This window comes from Achroia grisella, unplaced genomic scaffold (genome assembly GCF_030625045.1).
Source record: "Achroia grisella isolate CSIRO2021 unplaced genomic scaffold, CSIRO_AGI_Agris_v1 utg1920, whole genome shotgun sequence".
Classification (NCBI taxonomy): domain Eukaryota; kingdom Metazoa; phylum Arthropoda; class Insecta; order Lepidoptera; family Pyralidae; genus Achroia; species Achroia grisella.
Genome location: NW_026712695.1, coordinates 57922 through 71399, shown reverse-complemented (window position 1 = coordinate 71399; position 13478 = coordinate 57922). Strand labels below are relative to the sequence as shown.

At 33.8% G+C, this 13478-nt stretch overlaps 1 protein-coding gene across 1 annotated transcript in view; it reads right to left on the bottom strand.

Moving 5' to 3' along the window:
* Window positions 1-13478, bottom strand: part of LOC131841716 (uncharacterized) — a 71423-nt gene that overhangs the window by 13036 nt on the left and 44909 nt on the right. Inside the window, exon 3 of the mRNA XM_059190033.1 lies at window positions 3769-3950. Within this exon, the coding sequence (XP_059046016.1) occupies window positions 3769-3950 (182 nt within the window). The remainder of the gene's footprint in view (window positions 1-3768; window positions 3951-13478) is intronic.

Here is a 13478-nt window from a genome sequence, read left to right as displayed (position 1 = left end):
AATCTTGGTGAACATATGCCTAATGATAACTGAGAAATATTGGGATGAATAGCTATTTATTAGATAAAAACCTATTTTATTATGCAGTCCACTCACTTCCCATTTATTAGCTTAATAATATGAGTTGTAAAATATATTGGGTTGCGTATAATATGCTTCATGTGTAGTTGTAATATTGGTAAGTAGTTTAAAAATATGTTTTTATGATGAATACAAAGACTCCTATTTATCGGATTTACGATTTGGTTTCACGTTCTGTTGCCAATGTCGTGAAGACTCGTAAATGATTGAGTAAAAGGTGATTGATCGAGTCGTGAGACAGCACTAGTCGTGCCGATTGTATCTATCGATTTACAATTACTGGTGAGCTTTGATCATCCATCCGAGGACGTGTGCGGTAATGGTTGGCTGACATTTGACATTATTTCGGAGATCGAAATGCAACATGTTTAATTACATTATGTGAAATTTCGTTACGTGAAGCACTATGTTGCGAACGATTCAGCATTTTTTTTTATAGGACGGTAAAACACATTTTAAATTTTACAGAACCAACTTCAAGTTAGAAGAAGAATCGAGATATAGAAAAAATATATAAAATGACACAATGTTGTTGTGTTACTATTTAGCGTGTTTGTGAAAAATTGCTGTATTGTGTATCCGTTTTTTTATATAAACTATAATTTATCAAGTAATAGTTTTCGAGTTATTATATAATTATTTACTCGTATTTTTATATTTACACTTATTTCAATAACAGAGCCAACACAGAGTTTTATTGTCGAAAAGATAAAAATGGCTTCCGCTTTTCAACCGACTCCATTAATACAGGTGATCCTTACTAATATTATAAAGAGGAAGGATAGGAATACTTCTACATGATCTATGATGACTTTAAATTAATATTAATTTAATATTTTCAAAAACATTAGGGATCCGTATGAAATCTTAGATATGATAATATAAACCAACTTGTGAAAAAAATCGTTATATCGCGTACGCGTTAAGGATGTCAATATCAAAGTGTATATATATGTAAAAAATATATTTTTTGAAATTATTATATATTGTTAAATACCTTTAAGAAGCAGAGGCAGTAATAAACATAATTAGTCTGAACATAATTTTATATCTATATACAATTATATAGGTATAGGTGTTTCAACATTTTATATATTTCTATAATTATGTTCTATATATCTTTATTTTTCATAATTACAGTTGTCTTCTCCTGAAAGTGGATCTTGAATATTGGCAACCCTACACACGGAGAAACCTTTCCGCTTGGCAACACCACACGACACAATAAGCAGACGTGACCGGGTTTCAGCGGACGCTGTAAATAATATTCAACCCCGAAAACCGTTTGGTTATTTACAACGAGAGTGGAAAAGTTATTTATTAATAAGTAAACCGGCATGCGAAACGAAACACAAAACGTTTTGACAGCATTAAAGTCCTATATGCTATTCAGATATAATATATTCTGTGAATTAATTTGTATAAAAGGTACGCAAATATAAGCTCAAAATGTGCTTGATAGTAATTATATTATTTTAATTAGATCTTATAATAGATTTAATTAAAAAATTATGTTACGTTTAATTTTATTTACAGGTTGATTCATAGCTTGGCGACCTCGGTGGTCTAGCGGTTTAGCACACCGCCTTACTTGGTCGCGGCCTCGATTCCTCACATTGCACAAACTTTTATATTCATGAGTATGATTGTTTGTATCGGTTTGGATGTGTTCTATGTATTTATTAAAGATAATATATCTGTGTATTTGTATCAGTTATCTAGTACCCATAACACAAGCTTTATCTAGCTTAACTTGGGTCTAGATGGCACTGTGTAAATTGTCCTGAGATTATTATTTAATGCAGAACATTTTATTTATAATGTTTAACGTGTTATTAACGTTTAATTGTAGTATTGGTCAATTTTAATTTTATTTAAATAAGGAAATATTAATAATTCCGTGATAATAAAAATATGAAATAAATAACGGTCTGCGAAGAATATTCGCCTAAACTGCTCACAGGAGGAGTTAAGGAAAGCATCATAAACGATACAGGAAAAAGGTTTTCGTAAACGAGAGCAATATAATTTGTTAGTATTGTGTTGTACCATATTGATAGAGTTAAATATCTAATTTGAAAAGAATAACTTCTTAATGGGCTAATTCCGAACTGAATCCTTTTAAAATCCTTTTTAAAAATTCTTGAAAGCAATCAAACTGTTTTTTTTATATTTTACTTTTTCATTCAAAGCACAACAGATATAATGACAGGCCAGAAATTCAGCAGAGTGCTGAATAGGGAGGGTCGTTTACGTGACTCGTTTACAATAAGGACGAGAATCGTCGAGCACGTACGCACCTCGCGAGATTGTTAACTAAGTTAGAATGTTTTCACACAATTATAGCTGTCCAGAAGAAAACTAGTTAGATTAGACTGGAACTTTTTGTCGGTTCTCGTTAGTATGGGAGTAAATAAGATTTTTTATTGTTTAGGTAATAAATATATCTAAAATAATTGACAAACAATATGATTACTTACGTTATATAAAAAAACCTTTATACAATATTACAAGCTTGTTAGATTATTTTTATTAAACTGATATTATATGATATATACCTAATCGATGAAAAGGTTTCGCCTATAGACATAGCTAAATACATTGTGAACTGCGTGGTAGGTACTTGTCTTCTCTGAGATCTATCTATCTAGTATCCTATTGACGAATTAAAATTAGTTAGGTATATAATTTAAAAGATTTAAGCGTTTAGACAATGTCGGCGACTTTGTATTATATGTTTTATATCTATGTAAAGAGGAATTAATTATCTTTGTATATTTAATTAATAAATACTATGCCTACCAAAGATTAACTAACTTTATCTACAAGCGACGCTTCTTGAAAATAGCTATTATGGGCTGTGCTTAATTTCGCAATGTAATTACTGCGAAGCCCGTGGCAAACAGAGGATAATTTAACTAGGTTCTGGAACATTCGCTCGCCTTTGCCATTACTTAGGTATTCATGAAACCTACAATACAACATGACACGCTTTGTGACTACTAAATTTAATTTGACATATATAATGTATTTGGTATAGCAATAGTTCCATAATTTTATCATGTATTCTAAATCATGTACTCTGGAATTCAATTATTTACCTAAATTTCAACTTGAAGGGTGAACTTAGATTGCTCGTAGATTTTAGTTATCAATCACGTATAATGTATCACTATGGTCAAAATATCCAAGAATGAAATAAGAAGTAAATAAAAAATATACCTTTCAATATACCTAATATATCCTGAAGAGGAACGATAAGAGGTGGAAATCCGGTCACTTATCCTAATCCTAACCCTAAGCTGATTAACCTAACCAACCATTGTGGAGTGGTCAACCTGATTCCCTGAACCTTAATATACTCTAAATTAGTAACAATGCTAACTAGACATTACTCCGGCCTAATATATCTCGTGACTATGTAATATCTTTAGAACGGTGCGGTGGTAGGTATTATTTCCACCTTACAACTATACTCGTACAAATACCTTAACAATATCACAGATCAGATGATATGACAATATAATTGTGAAAGTAACTTTGTACAATTGTTATCCGTAGACGTCTTAATAGCTCTACTAAGTTTTAGGAATGTTTTCAGCAGTTTGCTTCCAACAGTTTATTCATATCACTTAAAACTCAAAAAAATGTACAGTAGATCTGTAAATAAAAAATAGTTGTCTTTACCTTAATCATGGCCTTCAGCATAGGATATCTGGTGAACACATTCCTCTGGGATTTCGATTCGCTGTACCGCGCCATCAAGGTTACGAGTGCCTTCTTCGCCGTGTCATAGTTCTCATCGAGTCTTACTCGTACCGCCCGAAGCCTCTCATTCGTTTCGATCACCTCTTCCTTTGTCTGCCCGCCTGGTAATAATATTTCAATAAGTATCAGGAAGAGCAAACTAGCTAATGGAAATTACCAATCATCGGCTATCATCAACGATGTTCACTCATGATATCCTATCGCCAAGTAACGTCCTTGGTATTCCTCATATCCAAACATTGTGGTGTCCCATCAATTAAACAAACTTATTTCAACTAAACAAACAATAACAGTAATAGCAGAATGTAAAATAATATTCACAACTCTCGCTCCAATACTATAGTATCCAGAACCTCATTCTGTCACAAATTGGTACATAATGGTATTTCTTTTAGTTTTCTTTGAAAAGTTTTCACCAACAAACTAATGTGACAACGTAAATTATCACGTACAGTGCGATTTCAAGGGAGTTTCCTCTAGCGAACGCTCAGGTTGTGAAATGAGCTCCATGCCGAGGTTTTCCCCAGAGGCATGGTTCTTCAAAAGGGCGTAATAAGATTTCTTCAGGGTCGACAACGTGCGTGATGTGATATCTCTGATAAAGAGAGCGTTTATAGCCCAGTAAACGGATACTGTACCGATAATGCTCCAAATAGTGAACCGTCTCAACTTCATTCGATTTCTTTTTCACTTGTAATTCTTTAATATTATCCATACATGCATAAATACAAAATTTATATATAAAAACGACCTAACTGGTATTGTCGGCAAAATTAAACGTTTGTTTTTTACGTGTTAGCCGCTTCTTTAATATGTATAATGATAATAAAATACCCTTTTTAACGTAACTAGAATGGCAAATAAGCTGACGGTAGGTACTTAGTGGTAAGTGGCAATTATCGCTACGGAGCGCCACGGATCGTGTGACGTCGTCACGTGATGCCCGTAGTACCTCTATTGCGTTGTCATTTCGGAGGTCTATAACTAAGAATACATCATACATATATCATATCTTCGAATACGTCTCCAGCAGTGGGATACCAATGAGTTGTAATGATTATATAAAAAATATATTATATATACTAGCTTAGTAGTGAGATTACATTTTTTATGTACTGTTAGGCGGCTGACCCCGTTTGGTTTTTTAAAAAAAAACCTTTTTAAAACACAACACAAAAGTCACTTGATTTCAGATAGTTTATTTCGAAAATCTGGTTTCACAAGTTATTATATTAACAAACTTATCCCAAGCTGTGTAGGTGCAAGTGAAATGAGTTATCGACGCGGACTGACTTGACTAAGTCTAAACTGTTTTTATATAACGATGTAAATCGGGAATTATTCAGGCTCAGCATTTTCTTTGTACTGGGCTCGGGCATAACACCTCCCTCCTTAAGACGAAGGTCATCTCTTGAGATGATCGAAGTTAAAGATGAAATGGGATAAATTTGTTTTACAAAATATGGATAATCATTAATTATAAAGTAAGTCATCAATAAGGATAATGTTATAATAACGAAATTACAAAACAATAAAGAATGTTAAAATGAGTTATACAAAATAATGGTTATTAAAACTATAGACAGAGTCAATTCTTATAGGTAGTATTCTAGAACAAGTATTAAAAAAATACAAACTAATATTTAATTATAAAATTCTTTAAACATTACATATCTAAAATTAATTCAGTATTGAACTTAAAATATATTAAACTTAATTGTTAAGAATATTTCTGCTAGAGGCTGCCTTGCGTGTAGTGAGGATACCTCTTTGATAGCTCTGATAATCTGGTGCAGACCTTATAGATATTTGGTCGTTTGACATTTCATTCAATTCTATGCTTTGATTTGATTTAGAATCAATAGTTTGAGTACAACAATGATTAAATATTTGTATGCAACAATTATCTGATGCACGTTGTTGATTTCTTTTATTTTTATGAAAATGAAATAATTTATAAATACAGGAGAAAAACATTGTTACAATTAAAATATATGTAAAGGTTGAGTAATAAGAGCCATATTTAATTATGTGAGGTTGAGCTTGTATTTTATTGATTTCCTTTTCTAAGTTATCTAATTTATGTGAGGCATGACGAAGAGATTCTAAATTAATATTAGTTAAAGAGATCGGTGATAATAGATGCACGGAGTCATTGAATATGTCTCTTTTACAACAATCGTCTAATGTAATGTCGAAATTTATATCTAATTGACTTTGAATAGAGATTAGATTCGTGGAACTAGGCGTTAATTGAATAGTTTTACAAAAGGCGACACAATTGGCTGGTAAGGTGAGTACACCTGTACCGGACAACTGAGTATCTTTAATTTCGTTATCACATTTTATTGATAATTTGGTAGGTTCCGACTGGACATAGATCCACCTGTTATTATTAATATTTTGCCATATATCTATGTGTCCATATATTAATTTATAATTACAATCTGTAGGCAATTTTAAGTTTACATCAGTAAGTAGTCGAGTTTCACAAATTGGATTATATATTGTAGAAAATGTAGATAGGTAAGGACATATGAAATATAGATTATTTACGTTATTACAATTATTTATGTCATCGAAAGAACTGTAACTCAGTCTATCATCCGTTACGGCTAAATATGATTTGGTAGGGTGAATTAAAGCAAATGTTGACGGTCGGTTCACATCGTGCGGAGTTGGTAATGGGATGCATTTATAAACATTGTACTTAATCGGAGAGATAAGAGGAATTTGTATAATGAAGATGATTTTGTTGTTATAATAATAAGAAGTTAGTTTAGATATGTCGATTATTGTGTGAATATTATTTATGTTAAGAGTTATTGGGAAATCTAATTTTTTATTTATGGAACCGGAGTGTTTTTCCAATTCTGTTAATAAGTTCATAGGACTTATTACAGAAGGATGTAGAATATTAATTTTAGAAAATAGAATAGAATTAAGGATAGAATCAAGGATATTTGATAATGTTAATAGAGAGCTTTCGATTATATTAATGTAGCTATTCAATCTAAATATGTTTTCGAGTGCATTATTATAATTAGAGTAATTTGAGAACATGCTGTTCATTAAATTTATTTGATGATTTAGCTTTTCTTCGTTATCATTGAGTTTATATATAGATGAATTGAAAGCATTTATTGACGATTGGACAACGTGTATGTTATCTTTCATGAGATTGAGTATTTGCGTCTCGTCTTGTTGACATGTTGAGATCGCGGCATCATACTTTCTAGCATCGTCAGCATCCAGAGTACCGAAAAAGAATTTAAGAATTTCGCCGCCGAACTCGAGTGACCGCTTGTTTATTCTGATTGATGAATTAGTAGATATAATATGCGATAAGGATTGAAATTTAATAGCATTTGATCTCAATAAAACTTTGACGGGGTTCAGTATATCGTTACAATCTACGATTTAAGGTTTAAAGAGCTGTGCTCGTATACACATATTAAATGTGTCGTCTACATATTTAGTTAATGATTTTAGACGAGGTTGAATGGATACTATGTCTACGTGGGTTATTATTTTCCAATAGTCATTATAAAAATAAACTGGATTCTGTGCATCGAAGTATATTCCTGGACTATGAATGATTGGGTTTATTACCGCTTCTGTGTGGCAAATTGGAGGCCACAGCCTGAAATAATAAAGAAGAATTTGTTACTTTAAGGATGAGCCGGTTTGATTTCATTTACATGGTACTTTATGTATCTACGTCCTACTGATAATGTCACGTTGTGACTGCCGTTTAGTTTAATTATTTTGTAAGGGCCCTTCCATATTGGTGATAGGGCCTTGCGTAGGCGATGATGGTGTTTTAGGTATACCATATCTCCGATTTTATAATTAGTAATTCGGGATGATCTGTCATAATAATTTATCGAAGATAGTTTACTTCCCTCTATATATTCTATAGCCTTTTTTCGAGATAGTTTCATGCGATATTGGAGAGCTCTTATATACTCCTGATATGTATTATTATCGTTGGTTTCGTATAACGAACTTGGTATTGAAGGTTTGTGTCCGTAGAGTAGTTCGAATGGTGTAAATTGAGTCGTTGTATGGGGAGTGGTATTATAAGCTAGTATAGCTGTGAATAAATAGCAGTGCCAATCATTTTGGTTTTCGTTAACGAAAGACTTTAAGTATTCTTTCAGTGTAGCATAGCTACGTTCAAGGGCACCATTTGTTTGGGGATGATACGGAGTGGAAAATATAGATTTTATTTTACAAATATTGGTCACTTGTTTGAATAGTTCAGATGTAAAGGGAGTGCCTTGATCGGTTAAAATAGTTTTGGGAAATCCGAAGAGGGACATAAAATGTACAAGGTTACCAGCAATTTCTTCTGTGGTGGAGGTAATCATAGGATAAGCACTAGAGAATTTAGTTAAGTCGTCTTGTAAAGTTAGTATGTATTTAAATTTTTGGATACCGGATTCGGAAAGAGTTCCTACTATATCGAGGGCGAGTCTCTCGAAGGGTTTAGTACTAGTGGATGTTATTTCCATTGGAGCCTTATTACTGCATCTCAAAGGCTTATTTAGTTGACAGACTTGGCAAGATTTTACAAATTGTTCTATGTCAGATCGCATTGATTTCCAGTAATATTTGTTTTTTATACGATTTAGCATTCTTTTAATGCCGGGGTGCCCAGCAATAGGAGTACCATGATTCTCTTGGAGGATTTTTGAGATTTCGGGCGGAGATGGGTATATGAGCGTGTTTTTATATATATGTATTTTTAAGTTGGTATTATGAAACACGAATGCAATTATATTATAGATTTTAGTATAAGATAGTTTAGAAAAAGGTTCAGTGAAATCTGATATAGCAAGTTCAGTGGCACCGATATTTTCGGATAAAATTTCGTCTCTAAGTTTCATTAATAAATTATAAATAATGCGATAAGGAGTTTCCTGATAATGATGAACTTTTGTATATAAGAAATAGTACGTTTTATTATTATATTTAATCGAGTGCACCGTGTGAACTTCGCGTTCAGCTGCTAACACGTCAGCGCTGTTCTCTATTTGAGACAATATTTGTCGACAGTATGGCATCGAATTATCAAAATCTAGAGATGTGGGACATGCAATTAAATTAAGTTTAGAAGAATGTAGACTTTCGGAGTGTTCTTCGATTTCAGTATTATTGGAAATAGAATTTGTAAATTGTAGTTTAAAATATTTTTCGTAAGTATCTTTGTGTAATTTATTTGCAGAATTCAGCGCGTGCATAGGAATTCGAGACAGTGCATCGGCATTGGAATTTAGGCGGCCTTGTTTATATATAATTTCGTAATCGTATTCTTCTAATTTGAGATGCCAGCGAATTAGTCTACTGCCAGGGTCTTTAACATTAAATAACCACACTAGTGGTCGATGGTCTGTAATGACCTTGAACTTGTGTCCATATAGATAGGGGCGGAATGTCTTCACACCGAATATAATGGCAAGAAGTTCTTTCTCCGTGGTGGAGTAGTTTCCTTCCGCTTTGTTTAAAGTACGGGAAGCGTAAGCAATGGGTTTATCCTGACCTACGATCCCTTGGGATAGAACCGCTCCTACGGCATAGTTGGATGCATCAGTCGTCAATATGAATGGCTCATTAAAATTAGGATACTGGAGCAAAGGTGCGGAAGTGAGTTTTTCTTTTAATAGATTGAAAGCTTGTTCTTGTTCTGTAGTCCAGTGAAATTCGACATCTTTTTTCAATAATAGAGTAAGAGGTTTAGTAATTTTCGAGAAATTTTCTATAAAACGTCGGTAATAACCGACTAGGCCAAGGAATGATTTAATCTCCTTAGGATTTTTAGGGGTTGGATAAGTAGTAACAGCCTTGACTTTATCAGGATTCGGAGAGACACCTTTATCGGTGATGATGTGACCCAAATATGAAACTTCGCGGCGTAAAAACTCGCATTTATCGGGCTGTAATTTCAAATTAAATTGACGGAATCTGTCGAAGACTAACTTTAATTTTTGTATATGTGACTCGAGGTCAAAACTATATAAGATACAGTCGTCTAAATAGATATAACAGTGTAGACCTTGAAGGCCAGAAAGGACGGTATTCATAAGCCGTTGGAAGGTACTGGGTGCGTTTTTCAACCCGAAGGGCATTCGGTTAAATTCAAAATGTCCGGACGTTTTGTTAGTGGTTACTGTGAAACCTGTTTTTTCGGCATCTTCAGGATTTAAAAATATCTGATGAAATCCACTCGCGAGATCTAGCGTTGTAAAATATTTAGAATGACCAAGTTGATCTAATATGTCAGTTATAAGAGGAATTGGATATATTTCATTGACAGTGACGTCATTTAGACGTCTGTAATCGATTACAATTCGCCATTTACGTTTTCCAGAGGCATCTATCTTTTTTGGGACAACCCAGACAGGGGCATTCCAAGGGGAAACCGATGGTTTAATGATATTTTGTTCTAACATTTTTTTTATTTGAGTTTCTACCTCGTCCTTGTGGCATTCGGGGAAGCGGTAAGCTTTAACATGAATAGGGGGAGCATTCCCAGTATTAATGGAATGTTTTAAGGCATTAGTTGCGGTTAGCTTATCTCCATCGAGGTAAAATATGTCTGCGTATTGTGCGCAGCAATCGAGTAAAATATCCTTTTCTTCGGAATTTAAATGAGTGTGTCTAATCTGACTTAGTACTTTATCTATCCTATCAGAGTAGGTGATGTCAGATGTCTGTATGTTGTAGATATTTGTAGATGACTCTAGAGGTTTAGATAGAGTTTCGTCTAATGGAGTAAGGGAAACAGAGTAGTTTTTTATTTGGATGTCAGATTCAGTGGTATTTAAAATGGAGACATTTACGCGATTGTTAAGTTTAAGTGTTACTATACAATTAGAAACATAGACACCTTCCGAAATAGTATGGTCTAGTACGAGAGCTTCACGTAGATTTGGTAACTGTGATGAGTCATTTGATACAGTGCATTCAATCACGGCTTCGCTTCGCGCCGGTATAATATAGCTTGGTTGTTTGAAATTAATAGGTAGTATTTGTTCTCGTAAACACATAGAGTTAGAATAGTAATCAATATTGACCTTGTAATATCCTAAAAAATCACTGCCGATAATACCGTCATATTCCAGGTTTATATCATTTTTTATTACATGTAATTTGTAGGTAATACTAAGGGAATCGGTTAAAATAAAATCCATTTGAAATGTGCCTAGAGTTTTACAATAGGATTCAGTGTAATTTATACCTTTTAATTTTATAATTTCGCGTGAAAGTTCAGGTTGCTTATTTAGGCTTGATTGTTTGATAATACTGACACTCGCACCGGTGTCGATGAGGAAACATAAAGGTTTATCAGAGTAAGTTGATTGTAAATAAGTATGAGGCAAGGTTATTTTATTAATAATTATTTCGTACATGGGTATTGGTTTAGTTTCATCGGAATATTCGTGAGATTTAGTATTACAAATTTGTTTAAGCGAGTCTATATTAGTTAAGTTTTGTGGCCTTGTAATCTCAGAAATAGTAATATGTTTTTTATTTATTAGATTTTGAGTTTTACTTTTATTGGTGAGGTCAGTGCAAGATTTGGTACTTTCTTTATTTAAATAGGATTCAGATATGGTAGAAGGCTTTGTGTAAGATGTATTAGTCAGAGGTATTGGTAATTTTAATGAGTGTGAATTGGCACAGATTTCAGCGTAGGTTCGTGTACGATTCGATGATATTTGGGGATTAGAATAAGATTCAGAGCGACGCGTAGTATATGAATTTTTACAAAGTTTAGAATTCGTAGGATTCAGTGGTTTTTCAGATTTGTAATGAGATTTCGTATAAGGTTCAGCGTTCATAAGATTCTGTGAGTTTTGGGTTTTAGTAAAAGATTTAGTATTTATAAAATTCAGTGGGTTTCGAGGTGTAGAAAAAAATTTAGTATTGATAAGATTCGGTAGTTTTTGAGGTGTAGTAAAAGATTTAGTATTTGTAAGATTCAGTGGTTTTTGAGATGTAGTAAAAGATTTAGTATTTGTAAGATTCAGTGGTTTTTGAGATGTAGTAAAAGATTTAGTATTTGTAAGATTCAGTGGTTTTTGAGATGTAGTAAAAGATTTAGTATTTGTAAGATTCAGTGGTTTTTGAGATGTAGTAAAAGATTTAGTATTAAGATTCAGTGGTTTTTGAGATATAGTATAAGATTTAGTAGTGCCCTTGATGCCTATGATAGGAATTCGATCGGCACGGAACCGAAGTCCATTTTAGTTTAAATTTTCACTTGAAATATTTTCGTTATCGATTTCGCAATAATTAACTGCATTTGTGTTACCGGACACATTCCCACGCGCGGTTCCGGGATAGTGCCTGACACCTGCCTGGGAATCCGTATCGCGTTGCGTTTGGCCTTCATTCTGGCGACGCTGCATATTGTACTGTCTCTTGCGACATTCATTAATGCTGTGGCCTATATGTTTACAATATGCACATGAAATGGGTTTATGTAAATTATAGATCTTTGAATTATTAACGTGATGAGTTTTGTAAGATGGGGATATCCTGGTATCCCTATTTTTGAAATAGCACTCTGAAACTACATGACCTTGTTTTTTACAATGAGAGCAATATTTAGGCGTTTTGTTGGATGCTCTTGTTAAATTATATAATTTTTCTTCCTCCGTAGCTTGCATAATCGCCTTACCTAGAGTTTTGGGATTCCTACACCGCACAATGTAACTAAAGTTAGGATTAAGACCTAGCATAAATGTATTTAAAGTTAATTCTTCCATAGCAGCCACTCTACCAGGTAACTCGTCGTTGTTAGTACAGGAATAGTATATGTCCGATTGAATTTTTGTTAAACAGGCTTCGATTCGGAGAGAGTACTGAGTTACAGTCTCAGATGGTAATTGTTTACAACCCTGGAGTTCGATTAGTAAATGTGTGGAGTGCTTTTTCTCGCCGAACGTGACCCTTAAGAAATCTTTCAATTCTAACCAGTTTTTAAATGTCTTAAGACTACAAGCCGTTTGGGCTTTGCTTTCTAATTGTGATATTATATACTTGCATAATATATTCTGTTGCTCAGGGGCAGCTAAAGAAATTGCACTCTCACAATTTGTGAGGAAAGCAGGGAGGGACTCACGATCGCCGCTGTAGGCCTTTATGAATTTCGTTAATACGCTCAGTGTCACCCTCTCTGCTTTCTCACTGGCCTCCGATTTAGTGGTCATTTTATAAGGTTATATTAGATAAATGTTTCAGTTATATAGAATCTAGTATTAATAATAGTAATGTTCGGTTTGAATTACGTGATTATCACTAAACTGGCACTTCACTGATATAGAAATAGTAGTATCACAAAGCACTTACAGGAGGGTTATGATGATTATCATATCTTCTGATCTGGTGACACGTGGAGTCCGTCACACGTGGTGTTGTATGGCTCTGGGTACACGAACACGATGTTGCAATGGACCTGGCAGCCGGTGATCGATGTGGTCCCAGGTTTTGGTAGACAGGGTGTAATGCTGAACTTCTGAAGCGTTGGGGTGCAGGCTCAGATTTTATGATCTGAGGCTTACTGTCGACCCAGGTGACGTGGTTGCGGGGCGCTGGCTCACACACGAGGGGTGGAGACT